Raw genomic sequence first — 15,408 nt, 5'->3', positions numbered from 1 at the left:
CATTTATTTTAATCTTGGTATTTTCTTTGCCTTCCCTTTGGAAGACAACACCATCCTTAATTCACGGGTGCCTACCATTCAAATAAGCACCCCCAACATAATTTAGCTTTTCATCCTCAATTTCTTGTTTGACAATTTTAGCTTGTTCTTCAATTTCGAATATTTTTAAAGACAAAAAAGAAAAAAAAAACATGGCAACCCGTGTTAAATTAACGAAAAAGTGGAGGCCTGTTGTCTAAGGTTAGGGCTCAACATTTAATGGGCCGGCCGAAATCCGAAAGTCAGCCGAGCCCACGTCGGTTCGTCGGTCTCCAACCGACCTCGTCTCGTCTCGTCAAGCATCATCTGCTTTCTGCGACTCTGCCGCGAAGCCCTCTTCGCTTTCTATTCATCAGACCATATCGAATCAAGTCAGATTCAGGGAGGGGAAGGCAAAACCCTAACCTCTCTCACTCCGCCGCCACCGGGGGAGCGCGAGGAGGACCCTTCATCGACCCGCCGCACGAACAAAGGTATATTTCTCTGAATCTCTGTTCTCGCCCCACACTGCCGCTCCTCTTCTGCTTCGATTTCCACTCCATATTAGAGAGGATGCTTAGGGTTTTCAGATTCGATAACTTGTCCTGCTGATTCCGATCCGCCTTCCTCCGCCGCAGCTCCCATGGCCAACCTCGGCGGTGGCGCCGAGGCGCACGCGCGATTCAAGCAGTACGAGTATCGCGCCAACTCCAGCCTCGTCCTCACCACAGACTCCCGCCCGCGCGACACCCACGAGCCCACCGGAGAGCCCGAGACGCTCTGGGGCAGGATCGACCCCAGGTCCTTCGGCGACCGCGCCGTCCAGAACAGGCCGCCCGAGCTCGAGGAGAAGCTCTCCAAGTCGCGCACCAAAAAGTCTAAGCGCGACGCTGCTGCCGCGCTCGACTCCGCCGACCTCCCCCGTCGCGACGCCAAGCGCAGGCGCCGCGCTGCTTCCGCCCAGGAGGTCTCCGTCCTCTCCCTCACCGACGACGCCGTGTACAAGCCCCAGACCAAGGAGACGCGTGCCGCCTATGAGGCCTTGCTCAGCCTCATCCAACAGCAGCTTGGCGGCCAGCCCCTCGATGTCCTTGCTGGGGCAGCTGATGAGGTGCTCGCTACACTCAAGAATGACAAGGTCAAGAACCCTGATAAGAAGAAGGACATTGAGCAGCTGCTCAACCCTATCTCCAGCCAGCTCTTTGATCAGCTTGTCTCCATTGGCAAGCTCATCACCGACTTCCATGATGCGGCAGCTGGTGATGCTTCCGGTGCGCCTTCCGCCGACGCTGTGGACACCACTCTGGATGATGATGTTGGTGTTGCTGTTGAGTTTGAAGAAGACGAAGACGAGGAGAGTGATTTTGATCAGGTATACACGTTAATTCATATGTTTAACTGATCTTGGCATCTTGCCATCCTACTACTTGTCTTGATTACTTGCTTACCACTGTATGTTTGTGTTTGGGCGTACCAGGTGCAAGACGAGCTGGATGAGGATGAGGAAGATGACATGGCTGAGTTGAATGGTCCTGGAGGTATGCAGATGGGTGGTGAGTTAGACGACGATGACATGCAGAACGCCAATCAGGGGCTGACCGTCAATGTTCAGGACATCGATGCTTACTGGCTCCAGAGGAAGATATCCCAGGCATACGGGGATGGGGACATTGATGCTCAACAGAGCCAGAAGCTTGCTGAGGATATCTTGAAGATCATTGCCGAGGGTGACGACAGAGACGTCGAGAATCGCCTTGTCATGCTCTTGGACTATGAGAAGTTTGATCTCATTAAGTTGTTGCTGCGCAACCGTCTCAAGATTGTTTGGTGCACCCGCTTAGCCAGGGCCGAAGATCAGGAACAGAGGAAGAATATAGAGGAAGAGATGGCAAGTGACCCAAGTTTGGCTCCGATATTGGAGCAGCTACATGCAACCAGAGCATCCGCAAAGGAGAGGCAGAAGAACCTGGAGAAAAGCATCAGGGATGAGGCCAAGAGGCTCCTCAACAATGATGCTGCTGCTGCTGGTGCTGATGGTGCCAGGGACCACAGGGCAGCCGAGTGGGACATGGAGAGTGGATGGCTGAAAGGACAGAGGCAGTTGCTTGATCTTGAAAGCCTCTCGTTCCATCAGGGTGGTCTCTTTATGGCTAACAAGAAATGTGAACTTCCGACTGGATCGTTTAGAACCCCTCATAAGGGATATGAGGAGGTTCATGTGCCAGCACTGAAGGCTAAGCCCTATGAAACAGGAGAGAAGATTGTGAAGATATCTGATATGCCAGAGTGGGCACGGTCAGCTTTTGATGGGATGACACAGCTGAACAGAGTTCAGAGCAGGGTCTATGATACTGCTCTTTTCAAACCAGACAATATCCTTCTCTGTGCTCCGACTGGTGCTGGCAAAACAAATGTGGCTGTGCTTACCATCCTTCAGCAGATTGGTCTGCATATGCAGGATGGAGAGTTTGATAATACCAAGTACAAAATTGTCTATGTGGCCCCGATGAAAGCATTGGTTGCTGAAGTCGTTGGAAACCTGTCTAAGCGTTTGGCAGGTTACAATGTTACTGTTAGGGAGCTCAGTGGAGACCAGAACTTGACCAAGCAACAGATTGATGAAACACAGATTATTGTCACAACACCTGAGAAATGGGACATTGTGACCAGGAAATCAGGGGACAGAACCTATACCCAAATGGTGAAGCTGTTAATCATTGATGAGATTCATCTGCTACACGATAACAGAGGGCCTGTTCTGGAGAGCATTGTTGCTAGGACAGTCAGGCAGATTGAGACGACAAAGGAGAATATTCGTCTGGTTGGGCTCTCTGCGACTCTACCAAACTATGAAGATGTTGCATTATTCTTGCGCGTTCGCAAAGAAAGCCTCTTCTATTTTGACAACAGTTACCGACCTTGCCCTCTTGCCCAGCAATACATTGGGATCACTGTTAGGAAGCCACTACAGAGGATGCAGTTGATGAATGAGATTTGTTATGAGAAGGTTATGGCTGCCGCTGGTAAGCATCAAGTGCTTATATTTGTACACTCAAGGAAGGAGACGGCAAAGACTGCCAAAGCCATCAGAGATACGGCGTTGGCAAATGACACTGTCAGCCGCTTTCTGAAGAATGAGAGTGCAAGCCAAGAGATCCTTGGCACTCATGCTGAACTTGTCAAAAACAATGATCTTAAAGACCTTTTGCCTTATGGATTTGCTATTCATCATGCTGGGATGGCAAGGGTTGACCGTGAGCTTGTTGAAGAACTTTTTGCTGACAAGCATATTCAAGTACTTGTATCCACTGCTACCCTTGCATGGGGTGTCAATTTGCCTGCACATACTGTTATCATAAAGGGTACACAGATTTACAATCCAGAAAAAGGTGCTTGGACAGAACTAAGCCCTCTGGATGTTATGCAGATGCTTGGTCGTGCAGGAAGGCCTCAGTATGATACGCATGGAGAGGGGATAATCTTGACTGGCCACAGTGAATTGCAGTTCTACCTGTCTCTTATGAACCAGCAGCTGCCTATTGAGAGTCAGTTCATATCCAAATTGGCTGATCAATTGAATGCAGAGATTGTTCTGGGGACTATTCAGAATGCTCGTGAAGCATGCTCGTGGCTTGGCTATACTTACCTCTATATTCGGATGCTCCGCAATCCAACATTGTATGGTTTGCCAGCAGATATCTTGGAGAGTGATAAAACACTTGATGAAAGGAGAGCTGATTTGGTAAGTGCATTGCAGTTTTTGAAGTTCTGTGGTAGTTTGCTCGTCTGTTTTATTTCTCAATTATTGTTTTGGTCCTTGCCTGTGTTAATATGATATAATTGCTAATAAAGTATCATCTTATTTGGCAAATCTATTTCTAGAGGTCACTTGCCCCATAGGTTTTCTCACAGCTGCACATGTGAATATATTTATGAACTGTTTCTGCAGTCTTTGTAGCTAATAGCCGTTTTAACCTGCATCATTGATCAATAGTATCTGCAGTAGGGCATACTTAGCACTAAGAGACGTTCATTGTGTGGGGACACAGTTTTAATTGCGATTGAAAAAAATGAAAACACATTCACTTTCAGGTTGAGCCTAACTGTTGTAGTTAGCAGCATTTCACATGCATTTGTAATGACTAATGATAATGTCATCTGGGTTATGCAAAACATATAATGAATTTCTACCCCCCCTCCCTTGCTTGTATACACCTGCAAAGTATGTGCGGTGGTACTGTTCCAAAAAAAATGTAATTCTAGGTTTCCATTAAGGGCGGGCCTGGTGCAGCGGTAGAGCCTACCGTCTGTAACCGGAAGGTCCCGGGTTCGAGCCCCAGCCTCTGCATATTATGCGGGTAAGGCTTGGCGCTTAAAGATACCCTTCCCCAGACCCCGCACAATGCGGGAAGCCTACGGCACTGGGTACGCCCCTTTTAGGTTTCCATTAAGTCAAACATTCATAAGTTCGTCTAGGTCTATGGAAAATATTATCAACATTTGTATCTCCAAATAGGTGTATTATGAAAATATATTCCGTGATTCATCTAATGGTACCCATTATGCATTATAAAATGTTAGTAGCTTTTTTGTATATGTTTGGTGAAACCTGAGATTTTTTACTCTAAAAGCGAGAATGCCATTCTTTTTGGAATGGAGTGTTTCAAATGTGCGTATAATAGTAATGTAGCTCGAGTAATGATAGACATATATTGAAATGAAAGTTTTCTTCTCATAGGTACACATATTGGATGCATGTAATTTTGTTTTGATACAGGCTTGTTGCAACTTATGCAAGAATTTGGTTTCAGAAAGTATAATATCTACTCCCTCTGTCCCAAAATAGTTGACGTTATAGGATTCAAATTTTGTCCCAAAATAGTTGTTGTTCTTGCTTCCCAATGCACCTTCCTCTTCTCCCAATACATCTTCCCCTTTTCCCAATGCATCTCTTTCTCTTTTCTCTATATTCCTCTCCTTGTTTTCTATGAACCACACCTTTTTACTTCTAAATTCTCATGTCCAAACATAACCTAAAAAGTCAACTATTTTGGGATGGAGAGAGTATATCATGTATTTACACAAACATGAATGATACTATGGTCCTAAAACCACATCATTTTTTTGTTAGAAGAGAAGATGTAGGTTGTTGATATAAATCCTGTTTTGCTGAGTAGAAGTTTTGGGCTTGCAGTTATTCCATATCGATAATTGATTTTACTGCTCCTTGATATTGCGTAGTAGTGTTGATGTTACAACATACTATATCTGACTGTTCTGTTCTTGATCTTCTGTATTTTTGATCTGATGCAGATACATTCCGCTGCAAATCTACTGGATAGGAACAATCTGATAAAGTATGACAGGAAAACAGGATACTTCCAAGTTACTGACCTGGGAAGGATTGCCAGTTATTATTATATCAGTCATGGAACTATTTCAACATACAATGAGTACTTAAAACCTACAATGGGTGATATCGAACTGTGCCGACTGTTTTCTCTGAGTGAAGAATTTAAGTATGTAGGTGTCAGGCTTGATGAGAAAATGGAACTGGCAAAGCTTTTGGATCGTGTGCCAATACCTGTGAAAGAGAGCTTGGAGGAACCCAGTGCAAAGATCAATGTTCTGCTGCAAGCATATATTTCTAGGTTGAAACTGGAAGGCCTTTCTCTTAGTTCTGATATGGTCTACATCAGACAGGTATCACCATCTTTTTACTGCTGGCTACAATTTATAATTCGTTGCATTTTTTGAGGCTCTTTCTGAACCTGAGTTTCTTGCTTATATTGTATTGTATAGTTAATGTTTCTCCCCCTCCTGTAATGCAGAGTGCTGGACGTCTCTTACGGGCACTATTCGAGATTGTTTTGAAGAGGGGATGGGCTCAACTAGCGGAGAAAGCACTGAATCTTTGCAAGATGGTTGATAAACAAATGTGGAGTGTCCAAACTCCCTTGAGGCAGTTTACTGGAATTCCTAAGGAGATCTTGATGAAACTTGAGAAGAAGGAGTTGGCTTGGGAGAGGTACTATGATCTGTCCTCACAAGAAATTGGTGAGCTGATCCGCTATCCCAAGATGGGGAGGCCGCTGCACAAGTGCATCCACCAGTTACCAAAGCTGAATCTTTCAGCCCATGTCCAGCCCATTACTCGTACAGTTTTGGGTTTTGAGCTGACAATTACACCTGATTTCCAGTGGGATGATAAGGTACATGGATATGTGGAGCCCTTTTGGGTTATTGTTGAGGATAATGATGGCGAGTACATTCTTCACCATGAATATTTCATGCTTAAGAAACAGTATGTTGACGAAGATCATACATTGAACTTCACAGTGCCGATATATGAGCCGCTGCCTCCTCAGTATTTCATACGTGTTGTGTCTGACAAGTGGCTTGGTTCTCAGACAATTCTCCCTGTCTGCTTTAGGCATTTAATTCTACCAGAAAAATATGCTCCACCAACTGAATTGCTTGATCTGCAGCCTCTTCCTGTTAGTGCATTGAGAAATGCAAGATATGAGGGCCTCTATAGTGCTTTTAAGCATTTCAATCCCATCCAGACTCAAGTATTCACTGTCTTGTATAACAGCGATGACAGCGTGTTGGTCGCTGCGCCAACAGGCAGTGGGAAGACGATATGTGCAGAGTTTGCTATACTAAGGAACCACCAGAAGGCATTGTCTGGCGAGAGCAACATGCGGGTTGTTTATATAGCTCCCATTGAAGCTCTCGCAAAAGAAAGATACAGGGACTGGGAGCGGAAATTTGGAGAGTTTGCCAAGGTAGTTGAGCTCACTGGTGAAACGGCAGCTGATTTGAAGCTTCTGGATAAAGGTGAAATCATAATCAGTACTCCTGAAAAGTGGGATGCATTGTCTCGCCGGTGGAAACAGCGAAAGCACATCCAACAGGTCAGCTTATTCATAGTTGATGAACTTCATCTACTTGGATCTGATAAGGGACATGTTTTGGAAGTCATTGTATCTAGGATGAGGCGTATTTCCAGTCATATTGGCAGTAACATACGGATCGTAGCACTTTCAGCATCACTTGCTAATGCTAAAGATCTTGGTGAATGGATTGGTGCCACCTCTCATGGCCTTTTCAACTTCCCTCCAGCAGTGAGACCTGTGCCACTGGAAATTCACATCCAGGGTGTGGATATAGCGAACTTTGAGGCAAGGATGCAAGCAATGACAAAGCCTACCTACACTGCCATCACACAGCATGCAAAGAACAATAAACCTGCCCTGGTGTATGTACCGACAAGGAAGCATGCAAGGTTGACTGCATTGGACTTGTGTGCGTACTCTAGTGTTGAGGGTGCTGGAACTCCATTTCTTCTTGGGTCAGGAGATGAGATGGATACTTTCACCAGAGGTGTTGAAGAAGAGACTCTTAAGAATACACTTAAATGTGGTGTTGGCTATTTGCATGAGGGTCTAAGTGAGCTTGATCAGGAACTTGTAACCCAGCTGTTCCTTGGTGGGAGGATCCAAGTGTGTGTTGCAAGCAGCACAATGTGTTGGGGAAGACCATTGCCTGCTCATTTGGTCGTTGTCATGGGGACTCAGTATTATGATGGGCGGGAGAATGCTCACACCGACTATCCAATTACAGATCTGCTTCAAATGATGGGTCATGCCAGTAGACCACTTCAAGATAACTCAGGGAAATGTGTTATATTGTGTCATGCACCTCGCAAAGAGTACTACAAGAAGTTTCTTTTTGAGGCCTTCCCTGTCGAAAGCAATCTTCACCATTTCTTGCATGATCACATGAATGCTGAGGTGGTGGTTGGTGTTGTAGAGAATAAGCAAGATGCTGTGGATTATCTTACTTGGACGTTCATGTATCGGCGGCTAGCTAAGAATCCTAACTTCTACAATCTTCAGGGTGTAAGTCACAGGCATCTTTCAGACCATCTTTCTGAGCTAGTTGAGACTATTCTGAATGATCTTGAATCGAGCAAGTGTGTGGCTATAGAGGAGGACATGTACCTGAAGCCCCTCAACCTTGGCCTTATTGCTTCATACTACTATATTAGCTACACAACTATTGAGCGTTTTAGTTCTATGCTGACCCAGAAGACTAAGGTGAAAGGACTCCTAGAGATTCTAGCATCTGCCTCAGAATATGCAGAGCTTCCGGGTCGTCCTGGTGAGGAAGAATTCATTGAGAGGCTTGTTCGTCACCAGAGGTTCTCTATCGAGAAACCCAAGTATGGGGATCCACATGTGAAGGCCAATGCTCTGCTGCAAGCCCATTTTTCAAGGCACACAGTGGTCGGAAATCTGGCAGCTGATCAGCGCGAGATTCTCCTTTCTGCTCATAGGTTGCTCCAGGCAATGGTTGATGTTATATCCAGCAATGGTTGGCTTAGTCTTGCTCTTAGTACAATGGAGCTGAGTCAAATGGTGACACAAGGCATGTGGGATCGGGATTCTGTGCTGCTTCAAGTTCCACACTTCACAAAAGACTTGGCTCGGAGGTGCCAGGAAAATGAAGGGAAGCCCATCGAGAGTATCTTTGATCTAGCTGAGATGGCTGTCGATGAGATGCGGGATCTCTTACAACTATCGAACTCTCAGCTGCAAGACATCATTGAATTCATCAAGCGGTTCCCCAATGTTGATATGACCTATGAGGTCCGTGAGGGTGATGATATAAGCGCTGGTGACAATGTAACCGTGCAGGTAACTCTGGAGCGTGACATGACTAACGTTTCATCTGAGGTTGGTCCAGTCCATGCGCCAAGGTTTCCCAAGCCTAAGGAAGAAGGCTGGTGGCTGGTGATTGGGGACAGCTCCACAAACCAGTTACTGGCAATCAAAAGAGTGGCACTCCAGAAGAGGGCGAGAGTGAAACTTGAGTTCTCTGCTCCGGCAGAGGCTGGGAGAAAGGACTACATGATTTACTTGATGTCAGACTCTTACTTGGGCTGCGATCAGGAGTATGAATTCACCGTTGATGTCAAGGATGCTGGAGGGGATTGATGATGAAGACTGTGACACTATGTCGCATAGAAGTAGAATTGAGTGTGTACTGTAACGCGATATTGGAACATTCTGTGTTGTAACCTCGAACATGTGGAAGCTGTAACTTATTTTGCATGTTGACCGGTGCACTTTGGGCGTTGCTGTGTTATCCTATTCTAGTATTGTTGTAAGGATTGCGCTCGGTTACACTTGAGCCACAGTATTTTGGATCAACTTGTTGCTTCTATAAGCTTGCTGATGCTATAATGTTTGATCGACCTGTTGATGCACTAATGGTGTGTTGATGTTTTAACCTGTTCTATTGGCAGGACAGGCAGTAGGCTAGTTCGAAAACTCAAACCTCATGGGGGATTAAGGCCCCGTTCGGTTCCCTCTCAGTCCATTGTGGTTTGCTCACTATATTTACTCTTATAATTACATTTATCTACTTGTATAATATTTGCTCAACTAGCTTTGTATAGATTATAACTAGTAATGATTGAATTTGATTAATATCTCTCGCTAAGTATGTATGTACATAGATCAATGCAAACTCATGACCGAGCAACTAGAATTGTTTAAAGGCTTGCAAGAGTGAATTAGTGTTAGTGCAAAGTAGTTGCTTTAACACTACTTTTGTATTAATCAAACTTTGTTCTAGTGACTTATGAGTTTGTAGGATAATTTTTATAGGCTATTCACCGCATATATCCATCTGTCTTACCAACTAGTAAGAGATGCGCTCTGCAGCGGCGCCATCCTCAAGGAGGATATTGTCCTTCAAGTGCATGATGTGGAATTTGATGAAACAAGTGGCTTTCAAAACGAATATGAAAATATAGATGAAACGTGAGGTATCCAACCAGGCAATTCCATGAAAAACATAAAAATTAGTGATGTGAAGCCAATAGAAGTGGAAGATGATAAAGATCAAGTGATTCCTCCATCAAGTGTGAAAACCAATGATCAACCTAGCAAAAATGGGTTCTAATGACCAAGATCAAATTCAACAAGTGCAAGGTCAACACTTGGCTAGTCCAACTCAAGTGGCACAATCAAGTAATCAACCAAGCTCAAGTACTCAATATCTTGTCCAATCGGTCACTATTGCAATAGATCATCCATTAGACTAAATAGTTGGAGACTTGAAGAGTGGTGTGCAAACAAGATCAAGGATAACACCATTTTATGAGAATTACTCATTTTTGTTATCAATTAAACCAACATAAATAGAAAAAACATTGCTAGATTTTGATTAGATTAATGCTATATGTGAAGAAGTCAACAACTTCATAAGGAATGAAGTACATAAGTTGGTTGAAAGGCCTGAGAACTACAATGTGATTGGAACAAAATGGGTCTTTAGAAACAGGCTTAATGAAGATGGTATGGTTATAAGAAACAAAGCAAGACAAGTTGCACAAGGTTACATTCAAGTGGAAGGTCTTAACTTTGGAGAGACATATGCTTCGGTTCAAAGATTGGAAGAAGTAAGGATCCTATTGTCATATGCTTATGCCCACAACATCAAGTTATATTAAATGGATCTCAAGAGTGCATTTCTCAATGGTTATATCAACGATCTAGTCTTTGTTGAACAACCACTCATATTTGAAGATAATAAAACCCAACCATATGTACAAGCTCAAGAAAGCATTATATGGATTAAAACAAGCGCCTAGAGCACGGTAGGAGAGAGTGATGGATTTCCTAATATCAAAGGGATTCAAAATGACAAGGTTGATACTAGTATTTTCACCAAGAAAATTGATGATATCATTTCTGGATCAAGAAACCAAGAGTTTTGTGAATAATTTGGAGAGAAGATTGCTCAAGAATTTGAAATGCCAATGATTGTGAGCTAAGTAGACCCTTGGACTAAGTAAATGAAGAATGTTACATTTGTGAATTACAGAAATTACATCAAGGATATGCTGAAGAAATTTGGATGGATGAAACAAAGCCACTTCACCCCAATGGGCACTAATGATCATTTGGACTTAGATATAAGGGGTGATATGATTGATCAAAAGCTATATTGATCAATGATTGGGAGCTTAGTCTATGTGACTACATGAAGACCCGATGTGATGTTTAGGTATGCATGCCTACAAGATTTCAAACCACACCAAGAGACAATAACATGAAATCCACAAAAGGGCATTGAAGTATTTGAAGCATACACCAAATGTTGGACTTTTGCATCCCAAGGAGTCCCAATTTGAGTTAATTGGATACTCAGATTTTTGTCTGTGGGATGGCAAGGTGGATAGAAAGAGACATCAGACACATGTCAAATGCTTGGAAGGTCACTTGTGTCTTGGTCATCAAAGAATAAAATTTGATTGCACTATCAATGGTCGAAGTAGAGCATATATTTTGGTATGAAATTGTGCGCAATTGTTATGTCTGAAAGCTACATTGCTACATTATGGAGTCAAGTTCACACAAGTGCCATTGCTATGTGATAATGAGAGTGCCATCAAAATAGTCACCAACCCAATTCAACACCCAAGTGCTATAATTCATCGCTCTGCCCTAGCCCTTTGTGGTCTAGGGCATGAAAATCCTAGGACCATTCCCTAGGGATGTTGGTGGCTATGAGTATCTCTATGTAGCCATTAATAAATTTACAAAGTGGTTGACGGTAGTGGCTGTCACCAATATTGACAAGCACTCTATATATTCTCATGTTTCTGCGGGGCATCGTATCCTACTTTGGGGTTCCAAACAGGGTGATTACCAATAATGGTATTGTTGTCATGTGAATCGATCGGGGCCGTCTGACAACTAACACACAAAGGAGCTGTGAGGTGCGCTGCTGCTTTGGTCATTCCTCTAGAACGTGACCCTGTCAACGGGGTTCTGAGCGTGCCACCTGACTTGACTTGCAAACAGAAAGTGTGTGTTGACACGATGTATCGTTCTACAAATGCTCAATAATCTGTCAAACGTTAAATTCTGGTTAGATCGCTCGGATCGGCTCGTGCTGCTGCATCGACTAGCTCCTTTGAGCCAATTGTCATCTCTTTTCCAAATATGCTAATCCATAATCAATGAACATAAATATGCAATTTTAGTAAACTCTTGTAGCAGAATGGAGACTACATTTCACTTAGGTTGATTTAATTTAGGCTAGAGGCAGACCTAAGTGAAGGTAATTCTCCTTTGAAACACTTTGGTATTGTTCCTAGATAGAGCATAAGACAAATAATCAATCAGAGCACAAGGAACCATCTTATTAACTTTCCCACGACCGACGTGAGAATACACATGTCTAAAGCATGGATGAGCCGATTGCTATTATAGAGCGACACAACCTACATGAAGGCCAATGGGTAGCAATGGGCCAAAAAACCATCGCTATTACCAACGTTGCTAACCAAATTCAGGGTCAGATAAATAAGAGACCATCTATAGAAACATCCTATATATAATCTATGACACGTATTATATTAGTAATATCATGATCATCTTGTACCGAGAATCGATGGCCACACATAAACATGGATCAGGTTCTCCAAGGAGGTCAAACCAGAACAAACAATAAGACTAAGTATGTAAGACAAGGTGCCATACGCGTATCAATCTTCCGAATTGCCGCATGCACATGTGCAACTTGCACGTCGTGGGGTGTAGCAACCAGTCAAGGAATACACATATGACAGTGTAAAATCAATAAAATTGAAGAAAAAAATATAGATTAAAAACTACACATGATAACTAGTAGATCTTGCCAACAACAATGTTTATTACAAGATCTACTTGTGTAAGGTGATGACACCTTGCCCAGCGCTATTCTTAAGTTTTGAGAGGTCTAGGACGAGATTATAAACAGAGGCCCTAATACGATGATAACTATTTTTTACTATTATATATATCAACAAATTAAAATAATTTGATGTGTCGTATAAAAACTTGAGCGTTAAAATATAGAAGTAAGATTTTTATCTCAAATATATTGTAGAGATCACCTTAAAAATGTCTTCTAACATTTCTAGATGCAAAATTATCAATGATGGTTTCAATATTAACATCATCTAACAATTTCTTCTTAATACATAAAGTTGCTAGTCTATTTAACTTTTTTTGAAACATTGTACCTTCAATAATTTTAGCTTTGAGAAACTCCTTTCAAATAATTCCAGAATAATTGATATTGTAGGTCACCTGTCTGCGAGCTACGGTTAGGTCCCTATAGGTTGTATGCGCTAGGATGGGTCCTCTGAGAACTAGGGGCCCAGATCGGTGGCCCTGCTCACCCTGACATGGCCAGAGACCACATCAAGGCCACATGGCGCTTACCTTGAAAACCCCTTGGGAAAAGAGGTGGCGATGCACCGAGAGGATAAGAAATACCCGTTGGTTGGTGAACGAATGGCGTTCTATTTATTATGATCGTACTTGTTACAATATATATAGCCTTGAGGGATTGAAGCGATAAGTACTTTCTAACTTATATTTTCATCTAATCTATTACTTATTTACGATGCAAAGACCTACTTCTATTTTACATGTCTATCCTTGTGGCCGAATACTTCCTTTGTGGAGCCTTTCGGCCAAAAGGTATCCTAGGTCTAGCTAAGATTAGGAGCCAACACAGGCACGACCGGCTCTAGGCCTAGGCGGGAGGGGCGATCGCCTAGGGCCCAGGTACTGGGGGCCCAAAAAACATATGTTTCTTATAAAGTTTCCTTTGGATAATCATGATTGACGAAAGCATTACACAACTTTTGCAGTTATTGTTTCTCATGATAAACCATATAATGTCATGAATTTCAAGTCTTGCAAGTAACTTTGTCGGTTCCAACTTTCATCTTCGGTTCCTAGGTATGCACATCAGACGACTTCGATAAACTCCATAATTGCCTTATGGATAGTACAGAGAACCAAACGCCTTTAGCTCTTCATGTTAACATGATGAAGGTTCTCGTCAAGAATTTTAACGAATTTTCTATTTATAGTCCAACTTGGAAGAGGAAACAACCTAGATAGATTGAGTTCGTCTCTAATAAGACTACTGAGTTTTTGGAGTTGTCTTCCAAGCCATCAGATAACCATGGTCTAACCCAACTTCAACTCATGTTCAAGGTTAATAATATTGTCTCTACTTATCAAATGGCAGTCTCAAGACTTGTCTCTACTACTCTTGCGTTGGACAGGAGAGAAATAAAGAAGACTCACTGCCATGCACTTGATAGGATCTATATGGCTAAAGGGAAGAGGTGAATAGCCTATAAAAATTAATGTAACAAAAAACTTATCGCACGAACAAGAGACAAGATAAAACATATATGCTGAAGAACGAAGAAGTCTCGCTAACATGCACTTGATAGGATCTAGATGGCTAAAGTGGAGAGGTAATAGCCTATAAAAAGTAATCTAACAAAAACTTATCACGTGAACAAGAGACAAGATAAAACTTATATGTAGAAGTGTATGTCTTGATCTAGTTCTACTTTACTTCTTTCTTAGTAGCATGTAGGGGATAAAAACAAAAACTAGAAAACTACTTATCAAAAAAAGGTTACTCTACACAATATGAAGTAAGGAATGAAATATGATATGTACATGTAATAACAAGTAGAACTTGGAATGCAAACCACATGGGAAAGAGATGGGAATAATATTTATCCCCGAGGTTCAGTTGTTTGTCGACAACCTACACCCTTGGTGTAGCGAGCCCAACCTTAGATGCTTCACATGTTTATTAGCGTAATAAGCCCATCCCAAAAAGGGCATTATAAGAATCACTCTATGAGGGTACTCTAACAAGCCACTATTACACTAGAGTTGCTCTTCATGAGTCTTCCATAGATAATGAGAATATAAGTGGCCCTTACAATATGATGACCGGAGACGACAACAATCACCAGGCCACATAACAATCCTCCGCTGCCTCCAAGTTATCTAGATGGCAACAACCACCAAGAGTAACATGGATTTCACATGTTGATATTATCACTAGTGCCACTAGATACAATCACTCAAGCAAGCCCCTGTTTGTTTCAGCTTTTTGGAGCTTCTGGCCACCAAAAGCTGCTGCGGACTGCCAAACGCTCAGCTTTTCAGTCAGCTTCTATAAAATTCGTTTGGGTAAAAACCATTCAAAATCAACATAAACACATAATCGGTTGAGTCGTTGCAATAGTAGTAATCCGTCACTTTCTACATCCTGAGTCCTATGGACACCTTTATCTTCCTCTGCACGTAATCCTAATGATACTCAGATTCTCTACACAGCTAGATTCTCCCCACAGCCAGATTCTTAGAAAAGCTGGTCAGAAAAAAGCTAAACCAAACAGGCCCATGATGCTCTCCCCAAACCTACACATCTTCTATTTATAAGGTTCTAAGGGCCAACTAGCAATTGAACCTGAATCAACTCTGCGATGTATATAGCAAT

At 42.7% G+C, this 15,408-nt stretch overlaps 1 protein-coding gene across 1 annotated transcript; it reads left to right on the top strand.

The window, feature by feature from the left end:
- The first annotated feature begins 289 nt into the window (after positions 1-289).
- LOC103633484 (DExH-box ATP-dependent RNA helicase DExH12) lies at positions 290-9,282 on the top strand. Its single transcript, XM_008655178.3, has 5 exons — positions 290-512; positions 657-1,390; positions 1,496-3,760; positions 5,332-5,721; positions 5,850-9,282. The coding sequence occupies exons 2-5, from the start codon at positions 662-664 to the stop codon at positions 9,018-9,020; spliced, it is 6,555 nt and encodes a 2,184-aa protein (XP_008653400.1). The 5' UTR covers positions 290-512; positions 657-661; the 3' UTR covers positions 9,021-9,282.
- Positions 9,283-15,408: the final 6,126 nt, after the last annotated feature.

The sequence above is a fragment of the Zea mays genome, chromosome 7, assembly GCF_902167145.1.
Source record: "Zea mays cultivar B73 chromosome 7, Zm-B73-REFERENCE-NAM-5.0, whole genome shotgun sequence".
Classification (NCBI taxonomy): Eukaryota; Viridiplantae; Streptophyta; class Magnoliopsida; order Poales; family Poaceae; genus Zea; species Zea mays.
Note: the sequence above shows the minus strand (reverse complement) of the source record. Positions and strands in the feature narration are given on the sequence as shown.